Consider the following 22,741-nt stretch of genomic DNA (forward strand, 5'->3'; position numbering starts at 1 on the left):
CCTAATCTATAATAATATGTGTACGCTGTGGTCACATGTTTTGATACTTTATAGCCAAATTCACTGCTTTAAAACACAAATTCGCTGCTTTAAAAACACAAATTCTGGTAATGCAAATTTATATAATATATTCAGAGAAAAATATATTTTTTATTCCTTAATTCTAAAATGAATTTAATTTGCAGATTAACTTGCAGTTGAAAAATAGCACTCAGCTATGCGTAAAAGTTATTACTTCATCCTTAAAAAAATATAATTTCAATGTTAAAATCATTAGTTACAATTATTTAATTGCTCCGAAATAAAAGATACGTAGAAATTCCACTTTTTGATTCAAATTTTAATTTACATATTTAATTATTCTTGTCATCTAACTTTAATTATGTAGTTTGTGTATCGATTTGAGGCTATATGGTTACTATGTTATATACATTGACGTCTGTTAGAAAGTATATTGTCCAGACGTACTTTAATAATAAATATTTCTAAGTATTAGAAATTTTTTTACAATTTACTAATTTAAAATTCGAAATTACAATAAGGAATTACAAGCTAAGTAATTTACAATATTATATAAACTACATAAATTATTAACAAACGTTTCGACTCCTCATGAAATTATTATCAATGTTGATAATATATTTGAATTTGTGAAATTGTAAACGCATAATATAAAATGTATATGGAACATGAAAAATAAAAACTCTAGTAGAACATGGTAACTGTGTACAATAGTTTCATCAAATTACCACACTGTCATAGATTTATGTGTATTCTGAAACCTGAAGATGTCGGATTGACAATTGTAACTTCAAATTAACAGACATTAACTCATTGAGAACGATGATGATTAACAAGAAAATTAATTTTACTGCTTTACATTCAACGATAAAGTATTCTTTATTCCACACATCAATAGATTACAGTCAGACAATCCGACATCTGCTTCAGAACATATAAATCTATGATGATGCAGTAATTTGATAAAACTATTGTACACAGTTACGTAATGTAATGTAATGTAGTAATGTTATGCAATATAGAAAGTAATATCATATAATGTCATATAATGTATTAGGTGTACAAAAAAGTTCTGAGCTTTTTTTTGTAAATTCAATCTTTATTCAAAAACAAACGTATGTAATCGTACGGAAATGGCTTGCTGCGTAACGCCAAGCTGTTCTGCAAGCTCCTTTTCAGAGATTATATCCAGCAATGCTTGCAATTCGTCCGTTTCAATCTTTTCAGGGCGTCCAGCACGCGATTTATCTTTAAGACTGAAATCTCCTTGGCGAACTTTTGATACCGTCTTTTACATGTAGCATGACTTACAGCGTTCTCTCCATATGCAGCACAAATCATTGCAGTGGCTTCAGCAGCATTTTTCTTCAGATGAAACGCGAAGTGGATGGAAAATCGAATATGCTCTTTTGTTATTGTCATCGTGAACACTACTGATTTTTGAGGTTATGTGCATCAAACGCCAAACCGTATGGCATTTTAGAAGGCCAAATGTTAACGCTTTAAAACCGCAAAAGGGCGGGAAGATATATAAAATTTAAATTGTTATTTCGGTTGTATCAAATCTAAAGCTCAGAACTTTTTTGTACACCTAATAGAAAGTAATGTCATATAATGTAGATAGTAATGATATACTAATGATATATATACTAATGATATATTAATAAAAATTATATTGTATTATGCAAATAATATGTCTTATATATAATATTATGCATTATTTTTATTAAGAATATTTCAGGAATATTTACATTTATTATATTATATTAATATGAGATTGCAAATAAAATCACATAATGAAAATACTTTATGCATAATATTTATTGTAATGTTTTAGTTATTTGCAATCCTTTGAATATAATAAATTTAAATACTATTTTTGAGAAATAATTTAAGTTTATTTTAATATATAAGTTTTGTAATCTGTAAATAGATCACAACTCTTAATAAATTTATTTAAATATTTCAAATTGAGAGGGTTACGGTCATATTTCGAAAAAGTTTCAACTATTTCCGTAACTTTTTGATTATATTTCAAGAAGATTGCAAGTTCTTTCTATAATATATTTTAGCAAACCTTTCAACAAGGTTTCATGTGCAAGAATCGCGGACATTTTGCTATTCCAGAGCTGTCTCAGAAATATTGCAGATATTTCGCAACTTTTATGAAATGTTTCATTTTTTAGTTGTATTTTTAAAATATTTTTGAATTTTTTTCGATTATTTTATTCTGAAAACTTCGATGCTATGTAGAACATACATGATTCTATTATGTTTTTCATTATAATATTGACATCTAAAAGAGCGGAATTTTCAAAAATTTCATATATCATATATGCGAGATTCGGTTCTCGGGATGTACGCATTCAAAAAGAACACGTCTCATTGAAAGTCTCATATTTGTTCCGACAGAGCAATAGAAATTTCCGTATAGAACCATATACGCGAGATTCGATTCTCAGAACATGCATATTGAAAACAATATATTTGATTGGAAGTCTCAGGTTCGAATTCATAGTCATTTCTCAAATCTCAAGATTGGTTTCAAATCTCAAATCTCCAACCAAAATTTCAGTGCTAATGTCTAATCATGAAATTGAATTCTTCATGACTGAGCGGGAAATGCGAGAATAAAATAAAACGTGGTGACTAAAGGTTGACATGAGGTTACAAAATATAATGGCTAAACATTTAGAAAATTCATTTTTTAAAGAAAGTGTGAGGTAAAGAATTAAAATATTTAATATATTTATAATATTTGTAATATATAAAATATTTATAATAATTCCATGGTAAAAAAATTTCGCTGAAAATATTCTACGTTTTGGAACATTTCAGCGAAATTGCTGAAAATTTATTGAAATTTCATTAAAAGTATATTTTTCAGTTAACATATTGAAAAATCGCTGAAATTTCTTTAAAATTGAACTGAAATTTCTCTAAAATTTTATCGGAATTTCTTTGAAATTTTTACTGAAATTTTTCTGAAATTTGACTGAAAATGAATTTTTCAACAAAAAAAAATCACTGAAATTAAACTGAAATTTTTCTAAAATGCTGAAATTTTGCTGAAAAGTGTTCCAAAACGTGAAATAATTTCAGTGAAATTTTTCCACCAGGGAAGGTTAAGTAATGATATTTTAGAGGTACAAATAACGGTGGTCTCACATATAGAATGATCCAAGTCATAATGGGCCACAGTAGTTTTGAGGCGTATCTTTATGAGATACAGAAGGAAGACATTGAATCCCCGATCTGCCAACATTGTAGAGCGGCGGCGGATAATGCTGTATACACCCTCCTTTGTTGCCTCTTGTGGGTGGCGGAGAGAGGATTTATTTGCGGTTCTTGGTCTGGATCTGGATTTAGACAGAGAGTACGATTTGGTGATTGGGGCCTCCTCGTGGGCTCCTCTGAGGCGTGGACGGTTTGCTTTCGCAAACTTTTGCGAGGTCGTCATGAGAAGTAAAGAGGAAGCGAAGAGAAATCAGGGTGAGAGAGGTCAGGGGGACAGTACGTCCGCCTATACTGCCTCCTCCTCTTCCGAACCGCTCCTTCTCGTAGTATATAAATATTGTAAATAAATTGTGTATATATTGTGAATTAGATTTAAGACTTTGTAAATAGAGGTTCCCGTACGGAAGGTGAGAACCCTTGGTATTGGGGCTGTCCTGACGTAATACCTGTCGGTGGTTCCGGGGCACTTCTAAATATGCCTGGACGTAGTGCTAGGAAAAGGGGAAGTTTTTTAGGTTGGCAACCATCCCGGTGTATCCTTTGAGGTCACGAAATGGTTAAATCCGACACACCCAGTGGTGCGGGCCGCTGGGCATCTTCCCTCCCTGATGGGTGTCCCTTTTGGGTCCCCCTCGGGTGAGGACGGTGTGAAGATTTTTCTTTTTCTACGCAAAACAAAAAAAAAGAGATACAAATAAGCTACTCAGTTATAATTCTCTTTGTCAAAAATTCAATTTTTATTACTATGATATATGATTGTAACGAATATATTATAGTTTTTCAAAATAAAGAAAAATCGTAATTCAACATTTATATATTGCCACTTTATAGTGACGCCGCCTGCCCACAGTTTGGACAGATATGACAATCGGTTGTCTCTTTGAATCCGCTTCAGTTGCCGCATTAGACACATACTCATAGAATTACGTTAACCCTAGTGTACGATAGACCGTTGCTAAGACATCTTCATCAAGCAAATCAGAATGGATGTTTCCAATGCATTCATGATGTACCACAGCATAAACCACATGGTTTATTGTCTGTAGAATTTAGCGGTGGACAAGAAGGTGATGGTCTGTACTTAATATTATCGGTATCCTGCAAATTACATTGGAAGACGTGCCTGTAATTGGAAAATATATTTGGCACGAGCTTTCTTGTAGCCTGTCTGCTACGGAACATGACTGTTTCTTTGAAAGTCGTACGTTAATTGTATACAAATGTTTTATTAAGCAATTATTTTGTTTGATGAAAATGAATAGTACAAGATACACAGGAGAATAATATACAGTAATTTTTTTACTATAATGTTAACATTGAAATTATCATAGTCTACACCAATGACTTTATAACAGATATTAATACATAACAGATAACATTCTATATTTTTAACTATTAGGTGTACAGATAAGTTTCCGCCGTTTGACAAAAGACGGTGCCACTTGCAAGCTATGGTTAAAATTGTCTGATGTAAAACATTATATCGTAAATTATCAAGATAATAAGGCTCAATAAATCAAATAAGTAAAAAGGAAAAAGGGCTACGAGCCTAAAACATAAATTGACAAACTGTATAAAAAGTTAAAAAATTGAAATAAAACTATGTCATAAAATTAAAAACGTAAAATATTAGGTGTTGGAATTAATTCGTAGCGTTTTTAAATGAAAGAATGTTATTTATTAGGTGTTGGAATTAATTCGTAGCGTTTTTTAATGAAAGAATGTTATTTATTTCACATGAGCATTAAAAAATACATTAATGAAAGTACTTCCCATCACTTGTAAAACGCTACGAATTAATTCCAACACCTAATATAATTTGACAATCAGAAGGTGAACAAAACAAACGTTTCGATCCTAGTTGGATCATTTTCAATGTGACAAATAAATTAGTGTGACAAATAAATTAACAATGGTAATTAACAATAGAGTTATAACGTAGATAAAAACATAAGAAATTAAATAAAATTCGCATTCGGACGCAAAATTAACTATAAAACTCGCTCCAAATTGAGAGGAAATCAAACAAACGATTATAGTTGACAAAAATGTGCTCCTCCGAACCGTGTGTGTGTATAAGGACGAACATGTTTCTTATGTGTGTGTCGAAATGATGTATTATCGATTAGGCAATACAATTGGAATCGAAATTGATCGTCTCTCTAAGAAGCTAAGATATAAAGTAACGACATATAAAGACAAGAAGGTTGAAATGGAAAACTAGAAAGAGAAGGGGAAAAATTAATAAGAAGGAAAGAATAAAGTGGAAGGGAGAGAAAGTAGGGAGAGAAGAGAAGAATAGGGAAGGGAAAGCAGTCAAGAAGGAGAAAGAGATTGAATGATCTGTGAATAAGTATCGGGTAAAGATTCGGTATCATTTTGTCTATTAAAGCCTTGTTTCTGTCTTTTAATGTGAATCATTTCAGACACCAATCTCTTATTGTAAGAAGATTCGCAGTCCAAAATTCTCACATCATTCCATTTGAAATTATGATCAAAATTGATTCGATGATCAGTTATGACAGTAGGAGAACCTGTATTCTTTTTGATGTCAGAGATATGTTCGTGTAGTCTCGTGCTCAATTTTCTCTTTGTCTGACCAACATAACTCGCCTCACAATCATCACATGAGATCTTGTAGACAACATTCTGATTGGAAAGGAAATTAAGCTTGTCTTTTCCTCTCTTTATGAAGCTTTTTAAAGTGTTAGGAATAGAAAAAGCCAATTTACAATGAAACATACTAGAGATTGGAAGGAAACTTTCGGAAATAGATTTAACATAAGGAATCGTAAAATTACTAATTATATTTTGGCTTCGTTGGATGTAATATCCCTTTTTACTAACATTCCTGTCGAGCTAGCATTAAATAGCATCGACAGGAGATGGGTTTACATCTCGGCGAAGACAAACATATCAAAAAATGAGTTCATTATTGCTGTCAGATTCATTTTAAACTCTACCTTTTTTACTTTTAACAACAGAACTTACAGACAGGTACAGTTCGGCACTCCGATGGGTTCACCGTTATCTCCAATTATCACGGACATTGTAATGCAAGATCTAGAAGAAATAGCACTAAAAAAATTGTCAGCACAACCCTTGTTCTATTTTAGATATGTGGACGATATTTTGCTCGCGCTTCCATCTGACATTGTCAATGACACTCTGAACATTTTTAATTCCTTACATACGAGATTACAGTTTACCTTGGAGGTTGGTACAGATGGCAGGTTGAGTTTTCTCAATACAATATTGATTATAGATAACCATAGAATTATATTTGACATTTACCATAAAAAGACATTTTCTGGAAGGTTTCTTAATTTCCATTCAAATCATCCTCTGTGCCATAAAAAAGGTACCATCATTAGTTTTATTGACAAAATTATCTTATTATCACATCCACGATTCCAACAAAAAAATTTGATAGATATCAAATCCAGCTATCCACATTTTCTTAAATAACTGTTATCCTCTTCCCTTTATTTTCTCTACAATAGAACGCAGATTAAAGTTTCATAAATATAACAAAGATACTACACACTATTCACGCAATAAAGACAAATATTTTACGATTCCTTATGTTGAATCTATTTCCGAAAGTTTCCTTCCAATCTCTAGTATGTTTCATTGTAAATTGGCTTTTTCTATTCCTAACACTTTAAAAAGCTTCATAAAGAGAGGAAAAGACAAGCTTAATTTCCTTTCCAATCAGAATGTTGTCTACAAGATCTCATGTGATGATTGTGAGGTGAGTTATGTTGGTCAGACAAAGAGAAAATTGAGCACGAGACTACACGAACATATCTCTGACATCAAAAAGAATACAGGTTCTCCTACTGTCATAACTGATCATCGAATCAATTTTGATCATAATTTCAAATGGAATGATGTGAGAATTTTGGACTGCGAATCTTCTTACAATAAGAGATTGGTGTCTGAAATGATTCACATTAAAAGACAGAAACAAGGCCTTAATAGACAAAATGATACCGAATCTTTACCCGATACTTATTCACAGATCATTCAATCTCTTTCTCCTTCTTGACTGCTTTCCCTTCCCTATTCTTCTCTTCTCTCCCTACTTTCTCTCCCTTCCACTTTATTCTTTCCTTCTTATTAATTTTTCCCCTTCTCTTTCTAGTTTTCCATTTCAACCTTCTTGTCTTTATATGTCGTTACTTTATATCTTAGCTTCTTAGAGAGACGATCAATTTCGATTCCAATTGTATTGCCTAATCGATAATACATCATTTCGACACACACATAAGAAACATGTTCGTCCTTATACACACACACGGTTCGGAGGAGCACATTTTTGTCAACTATAATCGTTTGTTTGATTTCCTCTCAATTTGAAGCGAGTTTTATAGTTAATTTTGCGTCCGAATGCGAATTTTATTTAATTTCTTATGTTTTTATCTACGTTATAACTCTATTGTTAATTACCATTGTTAATTTATTTGTCACACTAATTTATTTGTCACATTGAAAATGATCCAACTAGGATCGAAACGTTTGTTTTGTTCACCTTCTGATTGTCAAATTATATTTTACGTTTTTAATTTTATGACATAGTTTTATTTCAATTTTTTAATTTTTTATAGTTTGTCAATTTATGTTTTAGACTCGTAGTCCTTTTTCCTTTTTACTTATTATATCATAAGGTTGGACATCTGTCAACAACATAGCCTTGAAATACTAGCGATTTTATATCAGCATCATATATTTTTTTTGTGCGAAAAATGCCGAGTTTTGAGCCGAATAAGCGTCATTTGCGGAAACTTTTGATTTACTTCTTTAATTTGAAGAAATCTGCAGCTGAGGCTCATCGATTGCTTGTAGAAGCATATGAGGCTGCCTTAAGTGAGAGAAGTTGTCGTGAATGGTTTCAAAAATTTAAGAACGGTGAATTTGACGTCGTAGACAAAGAATGTAGCGGAAGGCTGAAAGTGTACGAAGACGCGGAATTGGAAGCATTATTGAATGAAGATTCGTGCCAAACGCAAAAAGAACTTGCATTTACATTTTGACGTACATCAATAAAACATTATGTATCGTTCTTTCACAATAAATGCTTAATTTTTTATAAAAAACGGCGGAAACTTATTTGTACACCTAATAATATAAATAAGTTACATATAATAATGTTATTATATTTAACTTATACGAGGGCAAGGTGAAAAGTAACCGACCTCAACATGAAAACATGAACTATGTACAAAGTTTTTAGTTAAGTACCAAGTGTTATATATCAAATTACTCGTATTAAAAATATCTATAATTTCTACTTTGACCACTTTTCTGAACAATTCATAGCTAAAAAGTTAGAGTCAAAAATATGTTAGCGCTTTTTTTCAAATCTGCCGCCGCAACTTATAAGCCTACCGAGCCTATGCTAATCTGTAGAGAAAAATGGTCAAGGCAGAAATTGTAGCCGCCTTTAATGTGAGCAATATGATATATAACACTTGAATATATACCGAAAAGTTTGACTTCGATGGCGGCATCTTCAACAACAAGTCGTACTTTTTTTTTAAATTTTCGTTTTTTGCTTTTTTTCTTCTTATGGTTTTTTGGCTATAACTTTTTAGCTGTGAATTGTTTAGGAAAGTGGTCAAAGGAGAAATTATAGATATTTTCAATGCGAGTAATTTGATATATAACACTTGGTACTTACTAAAAACTTTGTACATAGTTCATGTTTTCATGTTGAGGTCGGTTATTTTTCACCTTGCCCTCATATATATATTAGGTGTTGGAATTAATTCGTAGCGTTTTACAAGTGATGGGAAGTACTTTCATTAATGTATTTTTTAATGCTCATGTGAAATAAATAACATTCTTTCATTAAAAACGCTACGAATTAATTCCAACACCTAATACTTTATGACAAGAAACTAAAATATTAATCATAAAATAATATAGTAACACATTGGAATCAAATTTTTCTTCTTCAAAAGTTTAATCAATTTCCAGTATAAAATTTATACTGATCATATGAAGGAACAAACGTCGTCTATTTAGACGTTTCAAGGCTGAAAAATCACTTCGCGCATTTCAAAGGACTACATATGTAGTATATAAATTCACACAGAATTATACAAGCATTTAAGATCCAGCTAGACCATTTAAAGCATTGTTCTATAGTTTGTGTTATCACAAATACAATCCTATAAGATATTAAATAAAATAATTTACCCCATATATTCATTTTAATAATATTCTAATTTATTCCAAATGAACTTCTTAAAGATAATTTTTTAGTTAATTCTTTATATATTGGGTTGGAGGAAAAGTTCTGTGGGATTTTGTTAGCTCAAAATTATATATACAATAACTTCGTTAAAAATGAACAAAATTTAAAAAAAAGGTGATAAAATTTGAAGTTTCTACAAAAATCCGTAGAACTTTTCTTCTGACCTAATACATCTACTGGAATATATTAATATATTCATAAAATACCTATATTTTAAATTCACCCAGCATGTCTTTAATTATGCACATATTCTTACAGGAAAGCATTATCTGCATATTGCTCTGTGATAAAATCCCAAGTTGCCTTCTTTCTTTCTAAACTTGGACCGTTTTCGACTCTCCACAATGTCTCTTACATCTTCAATGAGTTTCAATAATAACATTTTTTCAGTGTCCGAAAATTTTGGGGTGTACTGTTTTGATAATCCATTAATCTAAAATCATAAAATTAATTATTTATAACCGATAAAATTAAAATTGAAGCAATAAAGTCCTGGTGAAAATTTTTTTCAGAATTTTTAGACAAATGAAAACTTTTTTAGAAATACTGAAAGAATCTATATTTTCCTCAAAAATGTTCGTATATGTAAATTTATATTTTAGGATTCGTATAAAAAAATCTGAGAAATTTTCTAAAAAATTATAAAATTATATAAGACGTCCCAATGGGATAATTTAAGGCTAAATTAAAGGCTGATTTTCATTAATTCTTGTAAACTTAACGATCAAATAAATATATTATATTCACTGTAGCTAGAAATTATATTAAATTCTGAAATTTACATAAAAATTCTGAAAAATTCGGAGAAAAATTTGAACTTAATAATAATATAATTTGAACTTTTATTTAAATTTCAGAATATTTAAAAATTCACATATATGAAAAATTATAGATGTATGAGAAAAAATATAAATATTATGAGATAAATATTATGAAATATAAATATTATGAGATGAAATATTTATGAAATGTGTTCCAATTCGTATAAAAATTCTGAGAAAAATTTCCAAAAAATATATAAATCTACACTTTGAAGGAAGATTATTATGTGTCATCGTTTATATCTTATTATAAACCGATCTTATAAATTGCCAATCAATATGACGGACAATATCAAAGATAACTTATCAGAATCTTTAAACACAACTGTGAGATTTCGGGCGTGAGTTATAATATTTTATTAACATCCGAAAATTTGTTTACAAACATTTGTAATTTAGCAACAATCCATACAGGATGTCTCTTAAATAACGCTTAATAATCATCTAATGCTTTCTCTGATAAGAAAAACTTAGTCGAAAAATCCTATAACATTTTGCAATTTTTGCAATAATTAACGAACAGTATTTCTGAAACAGTATTTCTGAAACAGTATTTCTTATCTTAAAAAGTGTCAAATGATGAATTGCAATCGATAATCCAATCAATTTATATTACGAGGAAGATCAGCATCTAAATATTGCATTATCTGCTCTACTTCATTGACTAAAACATTTTCATTTGAGCAATTGATGTGGATATATAAGTTCCAGAACTGCTGTAGCACAAATGATAGCAATAGAAGTAACTTATTTAAAAGTCCTCTAAACAAGAAAATTTTTTTTTCCAACGACCATGTGTCCTTTCTATATGATTTCTTATTTTTTTATGACTTTTGTTATAATTATGTTCTACCTAGTTAAGTGGTTGTAAAACAGGTGTAAGTAAATATGGATGACAACCACATCCATTATCACCTAAAAGACCTACAAAATACAAAAGGAATAATAATTATATTTCTGTTTTACGTTCGCTTCGCTTTAAAGTTTTACTTTTTTATAAAAAATATTTTATATTTTATATCTTTTATCCTAGTCTCTATGAAAAATGGTTTTAAAGCATTGCGATCAAAACAAGTATCATGGGTGCTTCCCAGGTGCCTAATATCAATACAGAAAATTTCTCCTCTTGGTCCTGCGGCAGCCTAAACATATAAAAATATACAATGCATAACAATATTTTTCATGTGCAATTTAAATAATTGTATAAAATCATCAGTATATTTGAAGAAAATAAGCCTTTTCTACTGCGAAAAATTTTTCCAATTTCTTTGTCAGGACTGGCAATTTTTATCAGAGTTCCGTTAATGCAAGCAGCAACATTTAGAAATCTAGCTATTTCTTTTTTTTTATTTTTTTTATTTTTTTATAATAATTTCTGATGCTGCTGCGACTCTCTATAGTTTTAGGGAATTGTACGTATTCATGGAGTTTCTTTGCTATCGACACTGCTTTAACACATCTGCATACAGTAAGTTACGAAAAACTTTTTAAATCGTCATTTTTTTTTAAATTGTCTGTAACAACCTAATATTTATAATTAAAAATATTTATAATTAAAAATAATTAAATCTAAATAAAATTTAATTAGTGCTTGTCTTGATAATTTTTTTATTCACTTGATAATTGTCAGTAGCATAAAATCGAAAAGCCATAAGAAGTTGTAAAACAAGTAGTACCTCACAAGTAGTAAACCTCTATTACTATATTTTGTTAAATTCTCTTCAATAATTGACAATATATAATATCACTTTTTTACTAAATTTGAAACGTTGTTTAAACAACGTGCTTTTGCAGAGAAAAATTCAAAAGGGTTTGCAAAATCTCGAATGTAACGCTTAGGTGTTTTTATACATGCAACTTCTGTCACATCCATAAATTCCAAAAAGTCTTCTAAATCTTCCATGTTAATCTAATATACATATATATGTTAGATTATATACACACACACACACACACACGCGCGCGCGCGCGCGCGCGCACGCACACACCACGCACGCACGCGCACACACACACACACACACACACACACACACACACACACACACACACAGGGTAATCCATAACTCTTGATTAATATTTCAGGAAGTGAAAGAGAATGAAATTTTGAACTAATAATAATTGATTGATAATATTTTATGCTCAATAGCCTTTGGAGAAATAGATCTTAATATACTGGAGATTTGTAAATAAATTTTATTGTGAAAAATATTACTTTGACCAAGAGTCAATTCCGGATCCCTCAGCATCGTTCGTTGTGTATTCACTAAACAGTTCTAATAAATCGTTAAATATGCGTTAAATATGCGTTATTTCCTTATATATCCATTATTGCGAAAAACTAAAGTCTCGATGGTCTAAAGGCTTAGGATACTCACACGAAATACTGAGGAATCCAGATTCGATTCCCTTTCGTGTTAAAATGATTCACGTGATGTCTCCTGTATATATAGAATTAGAATACATTAAACGCTGAGGATATTTACTATCAGATAGATTCAGTACCTAGCAAAATAAAGCACTTTAAATGACTGTATATGTATATGAGAATAATTCCTTTTTTTTAATTTGCTTCTAAAGAAAAAGATCTAGCCCACAGATCTAGATATAATATCAAAGACAATAATCAAAGATAACTTATCAAGAATCTTAAAGTAACTGTAAGATATGGTATAAGTTATAATATTTTATTTTCATTTGAAGATTTGTTTACGGACAATTATAATTTAGCAATTATACAGGATGTATCTTAAATAACGCACAATAATATATAGAGGCTATTGGAGATTATTTTATTTTCATTTTTGCACTAAAAATTCTATTTAATAATTTAAAATATATTTATTTAATATCTATTTCTATTTAATATCTATTTAATATGTATTTAATATCTATTTCAAATCTATTTAACAATTTTAAATATTTTTTATGTAATGTTCAATAATGAATTTTTTTATACAAACTTATAAACTTGGCTTTTAATAATTTTTTTTTATAGTTACAATTATATATATATATATACATATATATATATGTATATATATATATATATATATATATATATATATACACAATCTATAATTTAAATTGGACAATTTAAATTATCCAATTTGAATTTCAAATATACATATTATAATAAATATACTATGCGAAATTTGTATGCTATTATACTATTATTATATTGCTTTATACATTACAATTTATAATTTATGAATGGTACAAGATTCCCGATATAAATTTTATACTGGGAATTGATTAAAGAATTTTGAAGAAGAAAAATTTGATTCCAATGTGTTACTATATTATTTTATAATTAATATTTTAGTTTCTTGTTATAAAGTATATATATATATATATATATATATATATATATATATATATATACAGGGTGTCATGAATATATGGCCCCACTCGTCCCGAGCAGGTAGAGTGGACTAAATTGAGTAAAAAAGTCCTGTACCATTTTGTAATACTCGCAATAATTAACGAGATATTAACCGCGGGCTTACGAGCATCTAAACTCAAAGGGCGCGGCGCGCCTGCTGGGCCATTCCCGTTCCTCGCGGCCGTGCGCTTGGTGGGCCGTACCTTTGACAATAGTAAGTCGAGCGGACGCGCGTATTCGGTTATCTTTAAACGTTAATATCTCGTTAATTATTGCGAGCATTACAAAATGGTAGAGGATTTTTCTACTCAATTTAGTCCACTCTACCTACTCGGGACGAGTGGGGCCGTATATTCATGACATCTATATATATATATATATATTGATATATACATACTTTATAACAAGAAACTAATTATAAAATAATATAGTAACACATTGGAATCAAATTTTTCTTCTTCAAAAGTTTAATCAATTCCCAATATAAAATTTATATCGGTAATCTTGTACCATTCATAAATTATAAATTGTAATGTATAAAGCAATATAATGATAGTATAATAGTACACAAATTTCGCATAGTATATTTATTATAATATGTATATTTGAAATTTAAATTGGATAATTTAAATTATCCAATTTAAAAATTATAGATTATTGTATATATATATACATATATAATTGTAACTTAAGTTAAAAAATGCGTCGCTATTGATTGATGTTACACGCTCTATCAATAGGAGAGCACGAAATAAAATATTATTACTTCAACCCCGAGGATCGATTCTATACCCTGAAAATGAGGTGAAAATTATAAAGTCAACAAATTTACTTAAATACTGATTATTTCATTGGTCAACATCTAAAATTACAAAAATGAGAAAATTTACTAGATGTTGACCAATGAAATTATTAATATTCTAGTAAATTCGCTCGCTTTTGTAATCTTTTCATCTTGTTTGAAGATACACAATCGATCCCCTACATCTTGAAACGAGGTGAAAATTACAAAAGTGAGCGAATTTACTAGAATACTAATAATTTCATTGATCAATATCTAGTAAATTTGCTCATTTTTGTAATTTTCATCTTGTTTGAAGATACAGAATCGACTCTCAGATTAGTGCAAACTCGGTCGGGCCGAAATCGCTATATGACTCTGCTTTCTTTTCTGCGACTGTGATTGGTCTCTCTGTTTCCTTTCGCTGTAAATCCGCTCATGGAACGCCAGCCTGATGAGTGAAAGCACACGGTGCGGAAAAGGGCTGCGGAAGAGAATGTGCCATTGAAACAACCAATTAGCGCTATTAGGAAGCCTAATAGCGGAATTAGAGAGCCTATAATCAAAGTGGCGCCATACGAGATCATATTTTAGCGAAATTCTGCGAGAGAAAAAGAGATATACGGTCTCAGTCTATCCAACAGACTGTCACTTTTAGGGTTAGGTGCAACAGCATTGAACAACATGGATACGTAAAGGAACATTGATAAAAAAATAAAATTATCGAAATTATTTTAGAAATATGGTTGGATGTACAATACCGTTTTGTAACAATTCATTAAAAAAAAGGATATGTTATGAAAATAATTCCGAAAGACACAGAACGCCGAATAAATTGGTTAAAGAGTATAAAAGGCAAACATAAAAATTGGACACCGTCAAAAATTCATCCGTATGTGAGGTAAAGTAATTTATTCTTTATAAATAATGTATTTAAAATATTAAAATAAAAATGTAACATAAAATATACAAAGATTAATTATAATATCTGAAGTATCTTGGCACTATGGTAAGTATATGTACAGTCATCACATTTGTTACGAATTTAATTCTTTCTCTTTTTGTCGTAATCTTTTCAATTATTGGGTCATCTAAAAAGTATCCGCGGTACTTTGTCACTAGATATATGACCATCAACACACATCTAGTGACAAAAAACCGCGGATACTTTTTAGATGACCCAATATATATCATTGCATTGTGAGTCTAAATCAAATAATATGATAATTACGATATTTAACATATAATATTTTATGAAATGGTATATACATATATATTTTTCTGAATTTTTGATTTGTTTTATACTATTAGAGATGCATTTTGCTCCTAAAATGTAGGAACAGAGAATGGATATAAACTAGCGCATTTAATTTGCGCAAATAATGTGCAATAAATAACGTTTTGTATAAAGTAATGTGCAATATTACAAAATGTACAATATTGTAATAGTACAAAATAAATGAAATTTTATAATAAATAATATATGTAAGTTTTATTATTTTATATACAATATTTATTTATTAGCATTTTTTAATTTGTCACAATTTTTGAGCATTATTTAGCATAAATTCAAAATTTAGAAAATAATGCGTTTAAAAAACTGGAGGGAATGGCTAAAACATGGCGGACCAATTACAAGTGATACCCGTATGGCGTCACTCTGATTGTAGGCTCTCTATTCGGAATAACACAGAAGAACGCTGAATGGTTGCTTTTATGACGCATTTTCTATTCCGCAGTGTGATTTCACCCAATGGATTCCATCCAAGAGAGTGGAAAAAGAATCGATTCTTGAATAATCGAATCAGAATCTCGCTAGTCGTTAGTCTCGATCTCGGTTCTAAGATAGAACAGTAAGTTTTTTCTTGTCAAATTCGTTTTGATCATTTCATGTAAAGACACGTTGAATGAACCATATTTACGAAGTTTGAAGGTGAGGAAGGTCAACTGAAGAATTACTTGAATAATATTTAATATACGTCAACTGTGTTCGAAGCAAGATGAAATATCAAAAGAATCGCGAAGTAACGTGGACCATTCTAGAACTCAGAGGTCTGCTAGAAGATGAGGATTCTCACGTGCACTTTGTGAGGACCATCAAGCACGTTGCATTACATCCATATCATTTGAACAACATTCAGCGAGGTCTAAATCAGATTTTAAGATCGTTGTTGAATGCTTATGACAGAGAGTACGTATTCATCTATGCTTTATATATCTATATATATATATATGTATATATATGTATGTATGTATATATATATATATATATATATAATATATAAAATATCCACCCAAGCCTAGTCTATACACCCCACTGTTTAGACCCCCATGACAGATTTTCTAACCTCAACAACAAGTACAATTACCGAATCCTGTGCCTCTTTGCAGGGGAAGAAGGAGAGGGGGTGGGCGAGAGTCAGGGGTGAGAGTTGCTTCGCGTGGAAAATGGAAATTCATGTGGAACAGTACAATTATAGACCCATTTTGTTTCTGTGACAGATTTCCTAACTTCAATAGTTATATCAACTTTAACGCTTAATATCTCAGCTCACAGGGTAGAGCGACGCTTTTTTTTTGCCAGATTCTTTCGTTTCATGCAAAAACATCGAATAAGCTTAATTTCATCAAAATTGATGAGCAAAATTGGACACAATTCTTGAGTATTATCAAATATATTTTTAAAATTTAAATGTCTCATTGTTAGTTTATTATTATAATTTGGGTGCATGTTAAGAAAATCTTGGCCACTTTAAATTTTTAAAAGAATATACTTAATCAATGCATAAAAATAAAGATTTAACAAGCAAAAAGTGTTGCTTTACTCCATGAACTAAGATGTTAATCATTAAAATCAATGGCTATTCAGATTAGGAAATTTGTCACAGCAATGGTTCACTGCTTTAAAAACACAAATTCTCTGCATTAAAAGCAAATTTTCTGCTAAAGCAGTGAATTTGTATTTTTAAAGCAGTGCACTACTGCTGTGATGGATTTTCCAACTTGAATAATCGTCGATTATTTACTTTAACGATTAATATCTCGGTTCATAGAGCAGAACATTTTTTTTCTTGTCAAATCTTTGTTTTTACATGAATACGCATCGAGGATATTTTTATTAAAATTTGAGGTGCCCGAAGTCTTCTTAATATTTATATCAAAGTAATTTACATTTCAGATTGAAAGGATTTGTACTGGCTTTTAAAAATCCTAAATTGCTTAGCAATCTGGGAGAATTGTTTTATGATTCTCCCTTTATTCATGTCAACATTGAAGCAGATTTCTATTTGTTCCGTCCAAAGACTGGATTTTTTCTGAAAGGTAAATAATTTTCGCTAATTGTTACATACTTCAATTGATTTCTTGAAGAAAATTAATTAATTTATGAAATTTTAGCATATTTTTTTTATTGGCTAAGTGCCAAATAAGTTTTGTATGATATCCCATAGTATTTATTACAAATGAGATTTTTATGTTGAAGAAGTTTTATGTTGAAGTGTATATTTTGTTAAATTCCTAGTAGTAAATTTAACAATATTGAATAATTCTTTGGTATGAAGATAAAATATTTATTAATAATAATATAATATATATATATTTAAGGAAATATATGTATATATACAATGTGTTTGGAAAATAATGATAAATCTTTCGCATAGGGGCAGAATGGATTAAATTGAAAAGAAAAGTCCTCATTTTGTAATTTTCGCAATAATTAATAATATATTATTTGCTAAATATTGCCAAAAATTGGTCTCCAATAAATTTTTACTCAAATGCTATCAACCTTACAGAAAAACTGAAAGAGACAAAAATTGTTTATTTTCTTCTCATAGAACTCTACGAATTTTTTCAGAATTTTTTATCAATTTTTTAATACTGCATTTAGAACTCTAAGAATTTTTTTAGAATTTTTTTTAGAATTGTTTAATACCATATTTTCTCATGTTAATAAAAATGAAAAAATGCAGTACTAAAAAGTTGATAAAATCTGAAAAAATTCGTATAGTTCTATGAAAACAAAACAAACAATTTTCGTTTTTTGCAGTTTTCCTATAAAGTTGATAATATTTAGTTTTAAGTAAAACATTATTGAAGATCAAATTTCGGCAATTTTTAGCAATTAATATCTTGTTAATTATTGCGAAAATTGCAAAGTGATACAGGACTTTTCTTCACAATTTAGTACATTCTGCCTTTGCGAAAGATTCATCATTTTCCAAACATCTTGTACATACGCGCGCACACACACACACACACACACACACACACACACACACACACACACACACACACACACACACACACACACATGCACACACACACACACACACACTCACGCACGCACGCAAAAAAAACGCCACTAAATTTTTGCATAAATTTTTAATATTTTGAAATAGCAATAACTCAGTGAAAAATTATCGTAGCAAGATATTTAAAAAAGCCTTTTAAAACTTAAAATCTCTATTATTCAGATCAGTACTTTAGAAAACGGTCTTACTGATATTTCTGTATCTATCATTGTTTTTGAGAAATCTTAATGTATTATTTAAAATAGAATACTATATATGTAGATATGATAACTAGTATTATGTTGCAGGTATAGTGAATAAGAAAAGCTTGGACTATATTGTAATGCTGGTACACAAAATATATACCGTATCTATTCCGAAACCAGATAATACAGATCAATGGTTAGGTGAGTCAGTGGAGATTGGTCAGGAAATAAGATGTTGCGTCACTCAACTACATCATAAGAGCAAACCTCCTTTCATCTGCGCCAGTTTGAAATCCGATTATTCGCAAGGTTGTAGATTGTCAGAAAGCATAATTAATATTGATGTGGACAGTGCAATTGGACGTACAAATAACTCTATGAAGATTGACATTGATGGAATATTGGAAAATGATGGCATATCTGAGAAAGAGAAGAAAAAACAGAAAAAACACAGAAAAAAACACAAGTTGCAGGAACGAAATTCAGAAGTTGTTTGTAAAATTGAAAATGAATCAGAATTTAACGTAGGAAGCAATACATCTGCAATTATTAAATCTGAAAATAAACAGCAATGTATTTTATTAAATACTGGTGTAGACAGTGCAACTGAAAGTACAAATAACTCTATGAAGATTGACATTGATGGAATATTGAAAAATAATGGTATTTCACAGAAAGAAAAGAAAAAACAGAAAAAACATCAGAAAGAACACAAGTTTCAGGAGCGGAATTCAGAAGTTGTTTGTAAAATTGAAAATGAATCAGAGTTGAACACAGGAAGTAATACATCTACAATTACTAAATCTGAAAAGAAACAGCAATGTATTTTATTAAACATTGGTGTGGACAGTGCAACTGAAAATAACTCTATGAAGATTGAAATTGATGGAATATTGGAAAATGATGGCATTTCTGAGAAAGAGAAGAAAAAACAGAAAAAACACCGAAAAAAACACAAGTTTCTGGAACAGAATTCAGAAGACGTTTGTGAAGTCAAAATTGAAAATGAATCAGAGCTGAACGTAGAAAGCAATACTTCTGCAATGATTAAATCTGAAAACAAACAGCAATGTATTTTATTAAATACTGATGATTCTTTAAATAATTTAGAAGTCGATAATACAAAACATAAGACAAACAAGAAAATATCCAAATCGCTACTTAATAATGAATCAATTTTGGATGAATTTACTGAGTCACATAAAGCTGCAAAGAGAAAAAATTCCATTCTATTAGATAGTATTACTGAAATAGAGATAAAAAAGGAAAAGAAATGTGAAGAAACCTGATTCAGAACTTATATTAACTTATATTAACAAAGAAAACGAAGAAGAAATAGTTAATAGTGCAAGGAATATTCTCTATCTTAAATGTGAAGAAAAGCAACATATGCTTAAGTATTTATTAAACGTCAATGCTTTTTCAAATAATTTAGAAAGTAGTGTATCTGCAAAATATACGAATAGCAAGAAGCCACCTATAATGTCAAATTCGCAAGAGACTCACGTTGTTAAAATAATGACTGCAAAATAAGATCTATGTATAAACAGAATTATTAAAAGAAAGAGCAAAAAGTCAATCATATAACGAGACTCAAGTCGACAAAATTTGAATGAAACTTTTAAAATGTCTAAGTTTCGAAAAAAGGAAATTTCATTAAATACGTCACTTTTGACAAAAAAAAAAAGGAAAAAAGATCCTAAGAAACATAATTCAAGAGGCTCACGATCAAAATCTATCGAAAAGATCCTAAGAAACAATATGACATGAATTAATAATGTCCGTAACTTCAGATAAGGAAAGGAAAAAAAGTCTTCAGAAACATGCAAATGTGTCAAGAGATTTAGATTTCGAGTTTAAAATTAAAAGTAAAAATACAACGAACGATACAAATGATATTTTCCGAATAATTAAACACGATTCTGAAGGATTTCGATATAAAGTACAATATATCAGCAACAGATATAATTCATGCAATTTAGATCTTAATTATATATAAAAAAAATTTTAAAAGAAAAGCACTTGTAATATTGTCAAATTCGAAATTTCTCATTAAAATTGAAAAAGATTGAATTAAAATTTTTTATAGAATTCACTTTTAAGTCTTATCCATGTAATAAGAAAAATGCACTAAATGGAAATGTACAGAAACCAATATTTTTATACTTGTACGATTAATTAGCGTTTAATAAAAGCATCAAACCATAAAATGAGATAACTATGTATAGAATTAGTAACAGCATATAATAGAAAACAAAAACATTTTATTTGCAGATACAGAATATTGTAACGTATACATCATGTATACAATGTAATTGTCATGTACTTCGTGGCATAATGATCGCAGTACAGACTCTTGCATAATGCATAAGAGAATCAACCAATCGAAATTCTTTTCTATCGAATGGAAGGAAAGGGGATTCTGATTAGTTGATTCGCTTATGCACTATGCGTTATGCAAAAATCTGTGCTGCGGTCTTAAGATTGTAACCACTGAACTATATATACACTAGAATGGGCATCGAGGAAAATTCGTGGCCGCAATTTATCAGCCGCCATTTTAGTTGGGACGATATTTGAGCGAATCAGAAGTGTTTGCATCTATTTACGCTGTGATCGATGTATCGATCGATGTACTATCGATGTATGGAAATTTATATGGACATGAACGGTACGTAAACAAAAATAATGTCACTTCAATTTTATTAGCACTCAATAAAATAATATTAATAACACTTTTCATATTCTACATCGTTAACACATGTGCAACAATTGATACATTTAATACAAAAATTCTTACCTATGAAATGAAATTCCTTTTTTATTTCTCTGCCCACACCCAGGCATACAGCACTTCATGTTGATGCTTTGCACATTGTACAGTCACGCGATTTTATAATCTTTCAAAGTAATCTTTCAAATACAATTCCACACAGGATGATCTTGATGACATATGCGTCTCATTAAAGAACACTAAACGTAAGAGAAACACCTGAAAGCTTCTGTTACGGTCTTATATTGATCAAATTAAAATGGTGCTGATCAATTAGTGCACGATTTTCTCATTGCTTCAAAATGGAGATGCCCAATCTAGTGTATATATAGTTGTTTGAAGTCGCCATGAAAAATCACATCGCGATTAATGTGATAATGTGCACAACATGAGTTTTGATTCTTCTGGAAATCTAAACTTTTTGCAATGTTTTCTTCTAGTCATTGAAAAAATAAACCATGATTATAAACAAAACTCAGGTTGTGATGTTAATCACGCGCGACACGCAATATCTAATGACACTATACCTTTAGAATAAGAATATCAGTAAAGCTGTACACTCATTGGATATCGCATATTACGCGGGACGAACATTGCGCTGTATGTTGGCAATCTGCGTCGTGTCAATCAACGGCTCGCTGTCTCATCCGCGCATGGCAATTGAACTTTTTCTCGCGATTAAATCAGTGAATCGCGAATCACACGCTGTGACAAGAAATCCCCTCAAATTTTATAATTTTAAGGAATTCCATTGGAGATTGACTGAGAGAGCCTTTTTCACTCTTTCTTTTTGTCTCTTTTATTCGCTGCCGAGTACAGTTAACTGCCTTTTAGAAAATCTGTCGCGTCAGAATTCGTGAGCGAATTCCGTAATTTCACAGTCCTGCCGAGAATTCGAAATTGTGATTGTCTCATCACCTGTAATAGTTTCAGTTAAACTCTGTGTTAACACGGTTAATATTAATA

The 22,741-nt window shown here is 30.1% G+C and overlaps 2 protein-coding genes and 1 long non-coding RNA gene across 6 annotated transcripts; 2 read left to right on the top strand and 1 right to left on the bottom strand.

Moving 5' to 3' along the window:
* Positions 1-1,099: 1,099 nt before the first annotated feature.
* On the bottom strand, positions 1,100-22,561 carry LOC147906988 (uncharacterized). Of its 4 annotated transcripts, none has more exons than XR_015547992.1 (5): positions 21,803-22,561; positions 9,727-9,953; positions 4,174-4,381; positions 3,705-3,923; positions 1,100-3,380 (listed from the first exon to the last, which is right to left on the bottom strand). It is a non-coding gene; the product is annotated as an uncharacterized LOC147906988 (long non-coding RNA). The 4 variants fall into 4 exon arrangements; XR_015547991.1 differs by having other exon boundaries at positions 1,100-3,575; XR_015547990.1 differs by having other exon boundaries at positions 1,100-3,923; positions 21,803-22,559.
* LOC147906989 (uncharacterized) lies at positions 4,338-8,861 on the top strand. The gene is given in 3 exon segments (XM_087415253.1): positions 4,338-6,687; positions 6,689-7,012; positions 8,856-8,861. Coding segments are annotated over 3 exon segments (1,026 nt in total). The 5' UTR covers positions 4,338-5,991.
* On the top strand, positions 16,241-20,663 carry Polr1F (RNA polymerase I subunit F). Its single transcript, XM_087415176.1, has 3 exons — positions 16,241-16,695; positions 17,683-17,825; positions 19,105-20,663. The coding sequence occupies exons 1-3, from the start codon at positions 16,505-16,507 to the stop codon at positions 20,289-20,291; spliced, it is 1,521 nt and encodes a 506-aa protein (XP_087271302.1). The 5' UTR covers positions 16,241-16,504; the 3' UTR covers positions 20,292-20,663.
* Positions 22,562-22,741: the final 180 nt, after the last annotated feature.

This window comes from Acromyrmex echinatior, chromosome 17 (assembly GCF_024713525.1).
Source record: "Acromyrmex echinatior isolate Ae372 chromosome 17, ASM2471352v2, whole genome shotgun sequence".
Classification (NCBI taxonomy): domain Eukaryota; kingdom Metazoa; phylum Arthropoda; class Insecta; order Hymenoptera; family Formicidae; genus Acromyrmex; species Acromyrmex echinatior.